This window comes from Pseudopodoces humilis, chromosome 3, assembly GCF_049639895.1.
Source record: "Pseudopodoces humilis isolate 2021_Gansu_Grassland_sample_001 chromosome 3, ASM4963989v1, whole genome shotgun sequence".
In the NCBI taxonomy this organism is placed as follows: Eukaryota; Metazoa; Chordata; class Aves; order Passeriformes; family Paridae; genus Pseudopodoces; species Pseudopodoces humilis.
The window spans coordinates 9,466,538-9,481,006 of record NC_142202.1 but is presented as its reverse complement, the minus strand read 5'-3'; the positions used below and the strand labels follow the sequence as shown (position 1 = coordinate 9,481,006).

The following is a 14,469-nucleotide window of genomic DNA, read 5'->3' as shown; positions in this document are numbered from 1 at the left end:
TCTGCCCTCTCCTTTACCATCCTAAATAACTGGCCAGCATGAAGCAATCCCTTAATTTTTAGCGACCACCTTATCCAGCCCATGACACATGGTACCAGCAACACCCCTTCCTGGAGAAACACCCCCTCTGCTTCCCAGCTTTAATCTCCAGTGGGAGGACTTCGATTTTTGTAACAAAAAAAATCTGTAGAAGCCAGTGGTTTATGAGACAGTCCACCCTTGACTGTGCTTTTTGAGCCCTTCAGAGGTTTGTGAGACATGACTTCCCTTTGCAAAAGCCCTGTCAACTCTCCCCAGATAGTGAATTGCATTCTTTAATATGGGCATTTGATTCTGGTCATTTGGCCAGCACAGACATGAGGAACAGACACCAAGAAACCTCCTGAAGGCATTTTTTAAGGTCCTGTGGAAAAGCAGTGCAGCTGCCCCAGTCCAGGAGCTGTTTACAGTTCTCTTGTTCAGGAGGATGCAAAGCCTTCCCATGCATTAACCACTGCACAACCTCACAGCAGCTTCTCACCTTGCCTGGACCCCTTAATCCCCATGCAAGTGGATTTAATACCTCTGTATTAAAGAAGGCAGCTTATGGAGAGGCTGCTGGGAATTTATTAGCTGGGCCCTTGGGAGGCAGAGCTTATAAAATAGAAACTTAATGAGCAGTGTGCTGGACAAAGGAGTTTAAATCATACCTAGCAGTCTACATCCTCCAACTCTTCATCTCTAAGCCTGATCATCAGTGGAAGCAGCTACATCCATGAGATCCCAGCAAGGGACCAGAGTCACTCTGGAACCCTGGGCCTGAGTGAGGTGGGAGCCAGAACAATTGCTTTAGATGATTTACAGAGTTAGTGGCAGTGGTGGAATTAGCTGATTTATTTGAAAATTAAAAAAAAAAAAACACAGCAGAATGATGAGAGGAATTGCATTACACTGCTTTTGGTTTTTGCTAAATGTAAACAATAGCACATGTTATTTTAGAATTAAACTTTGTTAATAGTATTGCAAGATGCTCAACATCTGAAAGCACCTTCCTGGTGCAAAGACTTTCCAGACACCTATGAGGCACCACCAACTCTTGATCAGGCACAGGAAGGAGAGGCAGTGGTCCAAAAAATTAAGTCAATCCAGTTTTTGGCTTCCTAATCCAACTCAGAAGTGGTGAAGCCACATCAGAAAGCATGTTGAGGTTGAACTCGCTCTACCAGTTCAATTTTTTGTTTTTATTTTTTTAAAACAGGCTTCCTTTGAAGCATCAGGCTTCACCCCACATCAGGTACCAGCTCATCTGTACTTCTAGCCTCCTTCCAGAGTAGCCACAAACCCTCCCCCAGTGAGAGATCCAGCCAGCCCAAGCAGTGCACAGCTCAGGGAAAAGCAACACATTTGTGTCAGAAATCTTCAGTCACTCCCCCTTCCCCCTTGAATATCAAACATCAGAGCTGAAACTGCAAAGATAGATACCAAATTGTAGTATCTGTTCCTGTCACACTGAAGAGAAGCAGGAAAAGGAGCAGTGGCTGCCTGCAGGAGATCTGCTGACAGCACCAGGGCTTGAGGATGCTCAGCACCGATGGCCAAGGGAGAGACAGACCTGCCACTGCTGCCCTGGAATTCCAGGGACAGTTCACTTGGATCTGCACTTCAAAGAAAGTGAGCTACCAAGGAAAGAACCAGAACTGTGTGTGCAAGCCTGCTGGGTGCCTGTTGGCAGCCCTCCTTGCGCTGGCAGGAGAAGAGAGTCACAGCCCAGCCATCACAATGATGCACTGGAGTGCACAGGACCTTTTCCTGAACTTTTCCAGGGTAAAACCAAAGGAATTCAAGACAGGGTTGTGCGTAGCTAATCCGAGAGGATGTGGGAACATTTGCAGACACGAGATATATGGAATGGAGTATAAGAGAGAAAAGCACAAGGAAATTGATGTAGGAAGGAGGGACCAGCACATGCCCAATTATTTTTTCTCCCTTTCAAGTGTTGGCTACAATGTGCCAGAGGTCTCAGGCCACTGTGCCTGATGGACCTCGGGATGCTTCCAGTGGTCTCTTCCAGTGTCTCCATGCGACTAGTCCCAGCCGAACAGCAAACATCAAGCATGTCAGTGCCAGCAGAACAACTGGGGAAAAAACACAGAAGCATGTTGGAGCATAAAAAAGGCATTGCCTCTTGTCATACTTTAGCCCCCAGAACAGGGGGTATTCAGAGAAAGATCAAAAAAAACCACAATCCCCTGTACAGGATCCATTACCCCCAGAGCTGTCTCTCTCAGAGTTTTACTGCTATACAGTGAAACTTGTCCAATGCTTCCAGGTCAAGGAATGTCTAAAAAGTTGGAGGCTTCCTGGACACAGGAGTTAAAATACATTACATTAACAAAATACTCCAAGAATAGCTGAACTATATAAAGAAACATGTACTAGTTTGGGAAAAGCACATTCTTGTCTTACCAGCCAAACAAGCTGAACCACTAAGAATGAAGTTTTGCTGGTAAGAAATGTACCTACTGCAGGAACAGAACTGCCTGCCAGAGACCATGAACACCTCCACATTCCTGGTGGCCACAACCATCAGGAGACGAGCCTCCAGTGCCCCCATGGCTGTGGCAGACAAGCTTTGCCAAGTCCTGCTGAGTGCTTTCAGGCATGATCAGGCTCCAGCTGCACTTACAGCAAAGGGAATTGTACTGGAGCAGCTCTAATGGTAATGCCAGTCCAGAATTTAGCTTTAGCCACTGGTATTTGGCAGTGGGAAGGCTGGAGGGTGGGAACATGCTCCCTTCTGCTGACCCCTTGGTGGGAATAGGCATCTCAAACTGTTTCAGCAGGATTCAGAGTTCACACAGCTCAGTCCCTTTCACGCCAGCATAAAACTGCTCATAATGGTACAGCTTCTGCCAGACTGTGATTGTACCGAATTTGGACAGCTTAAGCCCTTTTATCACGGATGACTACACTCAAGTCTGCTACAGCGGCTGGCAGCAACCAGATAATCCCAGGAAAACTTGTTAAGGCTAGCCTGAGCTCTGCACAGGAGAGGAGCATGTGCAGGGGTTTGCACTGTGAAGCCCTCTGTGGGTCAGATGCTCGTGCCCTGCTCCAATATGCCCAACAATACAGGGCAAATGCAAGTCCACAGCCTTCATCCCAGCCCTGCTTTTCCTTTAGCCTGCCCTACGTCAGATGGAGCTGCTGGAGGAGCCAAGTGGGTGATGGAGGATTGCAGAACAAACATATTGCACTGGGAAGTGAACTTGAGACAACACGAGGGTTGGGTTCAGCCCCAAGGCTCACGGGCAGTGATTTCTGCTCTGCTCCTTCCTTAGCAAAATGAATACCTTCAAATATGTCCCTAGCTCTGCTTTTAACAAATAATGCTTTTCAAGCTGCAAGTCTTTCTGACCTCAATACAGAGGAAAGATGTGAAGTGTTTACTACTGGCCTTCTTTTAGAGGAGTTAGAAGGATTCACCTATAAAAGCATCGTTGGTCAGTGGGGATGAAAATGAGCCGTTCCTGAACGCGCTGCCAGTCAGAGCTGCTATGACCACTGGGTAGACTGTGAGGTTATAGCGGACATATTTGTCAAGCAAGTAGTTTTCTAGATAAAACCTGTGGAGGGAGAGAGAACAAAGTAAGAACTTTCTCTGTATTTTATTTCCATTCCCTAAGAAAGGAATTAGACAGAGAATGGAGGGTTTTGTGGGCCAAGAGTCCAAAATTTTTCATTTACTAACATTCAAAAAATTAATAAGTAATTTATTTAAGGTAAGTTTAGGAAAAAATAAGGCCATATTTCATATGGTTTCTGTATCACACCCTCACCTGTAAACCTCAGGCCGGTTGGGCTCATGCAAGTCACAAAAACATGATCCTGGCCCACAGTGCTTATTGGCATTGGATAAAAGCTCTGCCCAGACTCCCAGTTCATCTGCCATGAATTATAACAGAGGCCTTTCGGTGTTGGGACGGGGACCAAGTGACGAGTGAATTGGAACAGATGACCACCATTGGTGAGAGGTGGAAGGGGTTTCTGAGGCTCAGTGGGGACCCTTGGGGTGGCTCACCATATCACCAGGCCGAGAGCCAGGATGCTCAGGGAAGCAGTGGTTGCTTTCTCATTGGGCACGTTCCACTTGTAGATCAGCACGACGGCGAAATTCAGCAGTGTGGCGATGCTGGTCCACGTCACGTACAGTGCCAGCCCGTTCTGGACCTGCCATGCAGCAAAGCAAGGGGACAAGAGTGACACACAGGTAATGTTTGTTTGTCTTTGGTGACATGGAGGTGCAGTTAAGCCAGCCTTCTGAACCTAGCTGCAGGAAAAGTCCCTCAACACAGAGAAAAGGTAAAACCTTGGAGTCCCGAGGGGCTCCGGAAATCCAGCCCAGCAGTGTGTTATACTGGTGTTTTAGAAAGTGCAAAGAACAGAGCCCACTCCCAGTTTGTGCCAAGAGATGTAGATGCCTTTCCAGAAGGGTTGTGAGGAACTTTTCTGTTCAGGGCAGGAATACTTCCTTAGCTATGTTCTGCCACTGTATCTTTCCCTCTGATACCTCCAGCACTGCACAGAGGTTGTTTTTTTTACCATTTACCCACAGCACAGCTTCTCAAAAGCCACCTACCAGAATGCGGATGAGCCAGAGCTCAGCTTTGTGACCCTTCACAAACCATGAGGAATGGACGCTCAAGGCTCGGTGGGAGACAAACAGGCAGGCACATGTGGTAAGAGAGAGGATTGCCAGGAACACCAGGGCTGGAAGGAGGAATCTAGGGCAGAGCACATGTACACACACAAAAGACATCACATTTTTCTCAGTGGTGTCACAATGCCCTAATTTGTAGCTTTAGTGTTAGGTATTTACTGGCTTTAGGTCGATCAGCCTTTAATAAAGGTAATCACTACACGTAGCCCCTCATTTTGACATATTGCTCTTGCTGTTTTACTCTGTTAATCATGAGGTTGTTTTCCTGACTGCAAGTGATTTCTTCACCTCTTGACAGTGGTGCTCTCATAAGCCCTTGATGTGACCATCATTATGGAAACAATCCAATTAGAAGAACAGTAGCTTTGAGGCGATCTTAGACTTCAGTGACCAGTCTGGCTCATGGGCACGATGACAACATAATGCAAAACCCCCAAACTTTTATGAAGGCTACATTTTGTCCTGGCATAGAGTTTTACAGGTGTGATTAAGTGTTCACACACAGAGGAAAAAAACAAAACATAAAGGGAAAAAAAAAAAAGCACCATGTTGATCCCATCAAGAGTGTTAGAAAGTATTTGTAACAGAAGACAACTTACTCTCGATCCCACAAAAAGAGCCATCCAACATTGAGGCCATTATTCAGACACCACGCCACATAAAAAGGTATTGGTAGCAAGTCTGGCTTTATGAAGACATATCCAAGCTCATTCCTGGCAGGAAAAAGTGGATATGGAGAAAGGAAAACAATGCACACATTGACCAAACAAACCTTTCTGACCTCATTTTCCTTATATTAGGAGGGACTCTACATTGGAATTAAACACTTTGGTTTAAATCAGACTATTTCTCCTCTGTGTCCTTCTCTGATACAATACAGAAATACCTGTGGCTTTCCCTATCAGGCAGTTATTGATCTCACAGCCCCAGGAAAAGTTCCCAGTCCAGTTCAACAAACCAAGAGACTCCCCAGTGCTGGTTGTTTGATCTCTAACAGAAAGTAAACTCAAAGCATTAGCTCCGTAATCCATTAATTTTGCCCCTGTGGATTCTCAGCCTCTAGCAGTGAGTATGGGCAGGTAGTGGATAAATCTGTCAGATTCCCCGAATTGTTGAAAATGTGGCCTCATAGAGGAGTTTACACACTTTGATACCTGTCCACACTTTAGAGAAGTTCATGTACATCTCCAAACTGCTTCCCCACTTTGGATGTTGAACATAAGAGATGCTCCAGCCACAGAGCTTCAACATTTCAAGTCAAGATAAATGGCAATGAGTTTGCTCTTGCTAGAAACCCCTGAAAGGGAGGTAAGAGACTGAGCTACTCCAAAAGGGAAGAGTCACTGTCCCTTCTCATTTATACTGTAAACAGTAAATAGGGAAAATACCTTCGACAGATCCCTGACAAGGCGTAGAGAAGCCAGGCAAGCTGCCAGCCATAGATGACATTCCAGATGAGGAAAGTCCAACCAGCTGGTGTGAAATCAGTGCTGTACTTGGCCGAGATGTTTCCAGGGGTTGTCCTGAACAGACCTGTGGTGGTGAGTGTTATTGCAGGCAAAAGTGTTATTACATCCAGAGGATGGGGAAAGACTGCTGATTTTCCTCAACCTTTAGTCTTCCTCCCTTCCCAGTGGGCTCAGGGATGATGAGAGCCTGCCCTTGGTGTAAACCAGCCACAAGCTGCAGTTGGTTTAGACATCCATTATGGGATCACCATCCCTTATTGGGAACACCACACACCTTCCCTCTTACACAGAACCAGAAAAAACAGCTGTTTGTGTAATCCAGAGGGTAGCATGACGGCAGTTCCTGGCAGATTCAGCCAGGTAGTGTTCACACACAGCACCACTGTCATCTACAAACCCACAGCAGCAGCCTGAACATCTTCCACCAGGGATACAAGGGTGTGCAAAGACTGCTTTCCAGCCACCACTAGATCCAGGTTCAGTGGGAACATTTACTTGGATTCCAACAGGCTGGATAGAATTCAGGCATTTGGCTGTAATACCTGGAGGATGGCCCAGCTACTTCCACCTTTCACAGAACAAGGTGTATTTGGAGAGTTGATGAGGTAGCAAACACATCTATCCCATCTAAGCCACCTCGTATCATTGCATGATATAAAGCATGAAACCCACCTCTGAACAAAGAAAATTTGCTTGCATTACCTTTGAAAGTTCCAGTGGCATTTCCAGCATTCATTATCACCATGATTGTGAAAGTAGCCAGAGACAGAAACATCACTAAAATCTTCAACTTATGTAGAGCATCCATCTTACTCTGGAACACATTAGAGATATTGTTGGTTTATCCTAAAGGAAGCCTGGGTTGGTTCCACATCCCAGAGACTGTTTTAGAAATGATGTTGTAAATTCACAAACTTTAACTGCCAACTTTTATTTGTGGAGATTTCATTAGAACTAAGGTGGCTGTTGCATGGGCTGGGAGCATCTCCATTTGAAGAGATCTCATGAGGTTGCAGAATGGAAATGGGAAGCTTTGGCTCTGCCACCCTCCATTGCAATAGTCATAGCTTAAGTTTGCCTAAGGTTTTCACAAAGGCCTAAATAATTAGCCCACAAAATTAGTTTATCTGGCATCACTGTTGCAGTTTCACTGAAGCAAACAAACTTATCAATTTTGCCCACTCTAGGAAGCATATATGAAAATGTTGAAGTCCTTGCTTTGCAGCCAAGTGCCTTTTAGTTCAACTTAACTTCTCACATTTACCTCTCTAATCCTATAACTCCGACAAATTAACTTCCTTTCATGGTGGTATTACCTCCTCATCTACTGGCTGCAAATAAGCTTTAAATGCTTTAGCACGTCTCAAGAACTTTATAGACTATAAAACCCACATTCTTCAATTTTTCAAGGTTAGTAAGTAGTGACTTGGGCTTTCCCAAGTGATTTCTGTTAGTCCAGCATTTATTCTATCCCAGAAAATTCAGTGCTAAGAGTAAGCACGCATGCACCCAACTATAGGCAACAGCTTTATTTCTCCTCACAGCTCAGCACTTGAGCTGCTTTCTCTCTACAGTGGCACTTCAATGCTTTCCAGGGTTGGCAGGAGCAACAACTGAGTTGTTTCACATTTCTCAGTCTTGAACAATAAATTCCAGTTCCCACTTCAGTGGATTGTTTTATAGTTCCAGGCTTTGTTCAAAGAAAATGCTCCATCTAGACACGTCAAAAGGAAGTGGGAAAGGAAATTCTGTTTTCTGTGAATCTATACATGTTTTTTTTTTCTTTTTCAGTTCTATCTTAACAGAAAAAAAACACCCTTTTAAAAAATAAAAATTAAAATCCTATGTGGAAGAAAGCAAGATATGAAATCCCAAGTAGATTTATGTCAGCCAAATCACAGAACAACGTGTTGTCTTCAACAGATACACTGGATTAGCAAATTCTGAAAAGAAAAATCCGCTATTGTACTATTGTGTTGTGCTATTGCATTGTAATATCAGACATACCATTTCTGGCTCAGGAAATAACTGACATGCAGATTTCTGAAGGGCATGAAAAAGTAGGAGAAAAATATCACTGTACACTTGTCAGTAATCAAGGAAAGAATATAAGAATAGGACATTTGCCTGCTCCAAACCAGTACACTGGACTAGATGGTCCTGTGGTCTCCCTGTCAGGCCAAAACTCTGTCCTCCTACAGTCCTGTAGTTGACTTCAGCACCACACTTCTTTTTCACTAGCATATTTGGAAGAACCTTGGTTGCACAGCTTCAAAGAAATCCATGCTTGCTTATGGAAGTCTAGGAGGAAAGCCTTATTAAACAGGTCAATAGTTTCACTAGTGTCTCTCACCTCCTGCCACCAGCTTACTGCTTGCAATAAACGTCTGCAACATTTCCTGCCTGCAGTCTCTAGTCACAAACACCCATTAGAAGAATCAGAAATATTACTCACAGCAATCCACACAGGCTTTATGGCAGCGTTTTACAGATGTGGTTCAGCTACAAGCAGCTCTGGAGAGTCTCCGCCTCCTAACCTTATCTAAAGAGATTTCATACAACTCTCAGCAGATTAATAATCACTTATTATTAAAAGAAAAATAAAAATTCACAGAGGTTAGACATGCTTTCTGCCTGTGTGCTGCTACTGCAGCCTCCAATTGGCTAAAGCCTCCCAAAAACAAGCACTTATGCAAGAGAAATGTGATTACTTAACCAAAGCCTTTTATAACAGCCAGACATTTTGTATAACATTGCATGTTTCCAACTTGTTGGCAGACAGAAGCTAATGAGTGCATGCTCTGGGCTTTTGCCTGCTTTGTCCTTCCCTATCCCTGCCAAGAGGAGGGAAACCGAGCACTTGATGCAAAACACTGCATCTCAAAATCTTAGTGCTCCCGAGTGGGAGATGCTGGCAGGGGGTGCTGGATTGGATTGGATTGGATTGCAGATTGGATTTGGGGTTTGGGGAAAATGGAGATAAAAATGGTTTGAATTGGAAAGGATCTGAGAGATCATGTGGCTCCAACAACCCCCCCTGCCATGGGCAGGGACACCTTCCACTAGACCAGGTTACTCAAAGCCCCATCCAGCCTGGCCTTGAACATTTCCAGGGATAGACACACAGATGTAATACACAGAACAGTTTAGGTTGGAAAAGAACTCTAAGAATCCATAAATAACATAGATCCATAGTCTGGATCCCGTGAGCATCTTCAGATCTTCCTATTGCCCCAGATGGAGATTGAGTCATAAGTAAATTTTTTGTTCTTTGATATAGAAAAGGCTGCTGCCTCCCAGTGCAAGCCCACCCCACAGAAGCAGTGCAAGCTGATCAGTCTCCACCTGTACCTCTGTCTGCTACAGAACCACAATCTCACCACATCCACTCCTTTCATTTTATATTTCTGCTTGTTTCCTCTCAAATTTAAACTTCTATAGCCAATTTAAAATATTCTTCAGCATCAAAATGTTATTTACCTTGTGCAGCCACAGTGGTTACCAAGCAGACAGTCTGGCTGGGAACGGCCCCATGTCAAATATAAAGGCAGTGAATTAACTAGCACCTATCTTCACCCATTGGAAACAACATCATGGGACTGGGAATTAACCCAGCTGGAGCTTCCTTGGCCACGGAGATAGGGGTGGAAAGCCTATATGAACATGGATTTGCCAGCTGTGGGAAGTGCAGGGCATCCAGCCAGCACTGTTGCTGTCTATTTATCAGTGTAGGTGTGAGGTCCACCCTTTGAAGGCATTCTGAGGTCCACCCTGTGGAGGTATTCTGATGTGGAAACCGGTGGTTTAAGTACAATTATTTCTTATTAGCCAGATGACATGTTGTGCTCAACACATGGATCAAAAACAAGAGCTGCTTGTGAATAGCATGTTCCTTGAAGAGGACAAAGGCCTGAGCTCACAGCATGGTGGCATTGGCATTTTTCTCTCCATTTTTCATTTTGTGAATCCCCTAGATATGTTCACAGTGACTCTGCCCATGTCCTAGAAGCTGCTTTCAAGCCACAAGTTTATAAGCACTTGTTGCAGCAAGCATGGGCTGACATACAGGCAGAACCATTGCAAACACTGAATGGCCTCTCCTCCTAGTAGATTAAAATCTACAATGCACCTTTTCCCACACTGGACCACGTCTTATTTACAGCCCTCTTATATATACCTAGTGGGTATAGCCATATATATGTCTTTACTCATTACACAGCCCAAATTACCTCAGCATGAGGTCAGACACTACATTTTCATTCCACAAATGAGTGGCCTGAAATTCTTCACTGAATACAGGCCACTTTGTCATACATGTGCCTGTTAGGCACAGCTGGTCAGCCAGGCCTAAATCTAGGGCAAGTTCTGCATGCAGGAAACACTGGACAAATGGAAAAACAAAAACACACCCACCTCCCCCACTCCACACACCTTGCTGTCCCATGCTCTTGCTGGGTATTCCACAATGCATCTCTTGTTGCAGTGAAACAACTGGAAGCAATGCCAGCACAGTGGTGGCCTTGTCCTCTGGCCACACTGTAATCCAGGCAGAAACTTAAAGCCCACCTTCTGGTTTCAGAAGGTTTTGGTTTTTTTAGAATAAATCACAACACAGGCCTTGGACAAAATATTCAAAATTATTTTATCATGCAGCAAAAATCCCCACAAGTACATTCGTAAAACACAGAGCAATGTACTTAATGCTTGTAAAGTTATTAAAATTGAACATCTCTTGCTTCACTAGGCTGCACAGCATTCCCAAAAGTGGGAAAGCTCAGGACAGCTATAGCTTTAAGATACCAGAGTTAAACTCAAGGGAATCTTTTATGGAAAGCCCCTACCTTTCTACAGTGTAGCTTCTCCGAGAGAACTTTCAGGCTTATTTCTTTGACACAAGTTTGAATGTCTTTGCTGGTCTGCTGAGGAAATAAAATTATATTGTCAGAGGGGTGGCAAATGCAGTTGTATTAATTTCCAACAAGAAGTGGTTGCTAATGTTTGTATGCACAAAGAAGCACGATACGATCCATGTTTACAAGAAGATGTGTCTTGAAATCCAGATATGCTGCCGGATGAAATCACTGGAACCAATTCCGTGACACAGACAGAGCTTGGTACTTTTCAAGACAAGTTGTTTTGAATCAAATATAAGTTTGTATTCATCTGGATCATGATAGAGAAAAAGTTTCCAACTAACAGTTATTTTACCATCAGGGCAGTTTTCCACTGATAGACAGATAAATACAGGCTCCTCCTGTATTACCAAAAATCTTTAAAGGGTCTATCTTTAGACTCTTCAGAGCCCTCATTTCTTTTAACAGAAGAAGAAAATAAATAGGAATAAAAGCAGCTTTTCAAGAAGGAGAGATCTACCATGCCCATCCCTCCCCATGCACACTCCCTGCAGCACCAAGACATGTTTCACCAGGAGCAGGGCACCTCAGACACCAGCGCACACAGCACAGCAGGACTGGTTGCACCGGGACCACAGCTCCACTGGAAAGCCATGTAAGCATTTGCAAGGTGATGATCTAGCATGAGGGGACTTTGTGCTGGTATTAATGCCCTGCTGACAAGAGGAAGATCCTATATTTTTTAAAAAACCCTCAACATGAATCCTCTTGCTAGTAGCTGAAATAAAACATTATGAGCACAGACAGTTTGAGTCCCAGAACAGAAAGTGGAAGCCAATTGCTTTCTACCAGAGGTGTCCCTGTGGAGGCCCTGTCCTCAAAATAAACTCATTTTGCACTGTGCAGGAACTGAGAAAAGTTCATCTGTGGGCAGCTCACCCACCTAATGGCACACACTAACATCAGCAGGAAACTCCAGAAAGCAAAGCCCCAGAAACACCTCCCCAGCAAGGCAGGAGCTCAGATATTATCATCAATCTGCCAGAGCCTTTTGTTCCCACCAGCAGCAAAGACAGGTTTAAATCCTAAAGATATTCTGCACACTCAGTGCTCCAGTTTAATCCTTACAGCCACTTGCTTTAACTCCAGGCTTTCCCAATGTGCTGGGCAAACTGGCACCCACGAGCCAGCGACCTCATTGGAAATAATTTCCAGGCCAAGTTCATCAGGTGTTGACAACCAAATATACTAATCTTCTAACAACAGCTCAAGCATCCTAAGCCTGCAGTGGGTTAATCTGGGTGCCCTCAATGCCAGGGATTTGCTTTTCCTTGCTGCTAGAAGGGATGGGATTTGGCTGTGCACATTAGGATGGGCACACAGCGAAGAGGATCTGTGTTTAGCAATCCCCTTTGGGCATTTTAAGAAGGAAAATCATCTGCTTTTTATTGTTGGAGAGCAAAACAGATCCACCCTTCGGCAGCAGGGAAATATCCCTACATCTGAGGGAATAAGAAGAGTAAGGAACTCACTACCCTCATATTTTCAACTAGACTTTAAACTGCCATGCTAAAAATCAACGACTGATCTCCAAAAGTCTTTTCATTGAACTCTAGATTAAGGATATTATTGCAAACATTTAAGTAACTCAGACTAAGCCCAGCCAAGTCTTGTGAGAGAAAGAGGGTAAAAGACAATGCACTTCTTTCTCTAAGCTGAACTTCTGAGAAGTAATAAAAAATATTATCCCCAGATGTTCTCACTTACTGGTTAAGGACTGGCAAGCTTGTCTTCTTCAAAGGCAGCCCAAGAGGCTGCCTGCAGCAGTGTCCAGTGTCTGGCAGACAACATCCACAGCATCAGATCAGCAGCAGCAGGAAGGCACAATGAACCAAAAACTCATCTGCACTGAACCCGCCCCTTCAAACAGGATGGCTGTGAAGAGATGAGGAAAACAGCAGAGCTCAGCATCAATGAACAAAGACACATTTATATGGCTTTATAAATCTTCAATTTATAAACTTCTTCACTGCATAAAGGTTATTTTATTCAATCCCATGGCATTACTATCACTCACAGGACTCTTCCATGTCCTCCTCCACCACTGAAGGAATGACAAAACCAAGAGCATTCATTCAGTGTTCTGCTCAGTGTCACTTCTCTGTCCTTATTGATTTTAAGAACACAGACATATTATTCTCCTGGATACCTCATCACTATCACCTGGGAATGCTTCACAAGCATTTAATTGTTTCTCTCCCTACAATTCCATGTCAAAAGCAAAAGCCAGCCCCTTGCATTGGCAGCAGTGGAGTTGTCTCTAAGCCCTCGCTGGCTACAGGTGGCTGTTTTGCAGAGCTCACATGGCTACCCACATGGCCAGGAACAGATAGGAAGAGAGGAAAGGCACCTGGATGGTGGTCACAGCACAAGTTTTTCTTACTTCTGTGGGAGCAGAGAGCTGCCTTCATTTATAGCTGCAGCATCCAGGTCAGCCAGAACCTCTCATGCAGAAAGCCTGCTTGAGAGGAACTCGGGTGGCCTGATTTTCTTTGTGGTGGTTTTTTTTGTGGCACTTTATATGCTTCAATGCAGTAGTGTCACCTATAATTGGCAGCATTCAATGCATCTCTCAAGATGAGCATTTAGGAAATGAGAAACATTTGGATGGCAGCAGCTTTCCTACAAGAGGGCAGCATGGAGATTAAACAGATGACTTCCATTCACAGCAACTGAGTGCCTCACTTTAGTAGGAATACTACTTTAACATAGCAACTTTGCAATCTAATTATCTAGGTATTTTTTAAAGGCAATTAGAGTTTATATAAAAAGTCATAATATGGCTAGATATATATGGTGCTATATAACACCTCCTGCATGAACTATTAGCAGAACTAGAATATTTAGTCTCATGACTGTGGGAAATTAATGGAACAAAACTCATTACAAGACCTTAGAGATAGGGAAGGTGATTTTTTATTAAGAAGATTCCAATAAGTTGGTCCTACCCACTCCCACTCTCCCATCAACATACTCACATGCGCAGGACTGTATGCATCAATGTGCTCAGGATCAGCCAAGTACAGCAGGAAGCACCGAGGATAACACCACCACTCCCCTGCAACTCTGGGATGGGCTCTTCCTCATTTTTGTATACATCTTTTGTACCCTTCAGCAGTGGATATGATCATCTTGTGTCTCACCCTTCAAGAGTTTCAGGCAAAACTGAGTCTTTTGTTACCTTTCTTCTGGGCACTTCACAGTTTCTCTGCTGTGGGTCATCATCTTGTCACCTTATCTCTAAAGGCTCTGGTTTGGGTTTTTGTCCTTTGGTTATTTATTTGCATGAAACACATGGTGTGGTTCTGCAGCAATTAATACATGCCACACCTTTAACCGTTCATCTGCTGTTTTTCTGTTGTCTTCAGCCAGGTGTTTCCATTCACAT

At 44.1% G+C, this 14,469-nt stretch overlaps 1 protein-coding gene across 5 annotated transcripts; it reads right to left on the bottom strand.

Moving 5' to 3' along the window:
• Positions 1 to 583: 583 nt before the first annotated feature.
• Positions 584 to 14,163, bottom strand: LOC102110778 (uncharacterized). 5 transcript variants are annotated; one of them, XM_088053209.1, is made up of 11 exons: positions 14,060 to 14,163; positions 12,789 to 12,956; positions 11,010 to 11,087; positions 8,624 to 8,710; positions 6,871 to 6,982; positions 6,088 to 6,232; positions 5,299 to 5,412; positions 4,619 to 4,763; positions 4,061 to 4,209; positions 3,466 to 3,605; positions 584 to 2,114 (listed from the first exon to the last, which is right to left on the bottom strand). In XM_088053209.1, exons 5-11 carry the CDS (start codon positions 6,974 to 6,976, stop codon positions 1,999 to 2,001), a joined length of 915 nt encoding a protein of 304 aa, XP_087909335.1. In that variant the 5' UTR covers positions 6,977 to 6,982; positions 8,624 to 8,710; positions 11,010 to 11,087; positions 12,789 to 12,956; positions 14,060 to 14,163; the 3' UTR covers positions 584 to 1,998. The 5 variants fall into 5 exon arrangements, with proteins under 5 accessions (XP_087909335.1, XP_005525555.2, XP_087909336.1 ...); XM_005525498.3 differs by having other exon boundaries at positions 11,010 to 11,084; XM_088053210.1 differs by lacking the exon at positions 14,060 to 14,163 and adding an exon at positions 13,099 to 13,132.
• Positions 14,164 to 14,469: the final 306 nt, after the last annotated feature.

Excerpts from the sequence above, each read along its gene's own strand:
- LOC102110778 (XM_088053209.1), bottom strand. The coding sequence starts at position 6,976 with ATGGATGCTCTACATAAGTTGAAGATTTTAGTGATGTTTCTGTCTCTG. Across the intron at positions 5,413-6,087 it reads TTGTCAGGGATCTGTCGAAG|GAATGAGCTTGGATATGTCT; the intron begins GTATTTTCCCTA and ends TTTTCCTGCCAG. Across the intron at positions 2,115-3,465 it reads GACCAACGATGCTTTTATAG|TTGTTCTGCTGGCACTGACA; the intron begins GTGAATCCTTCT and ends TTTTTTCCCCAG.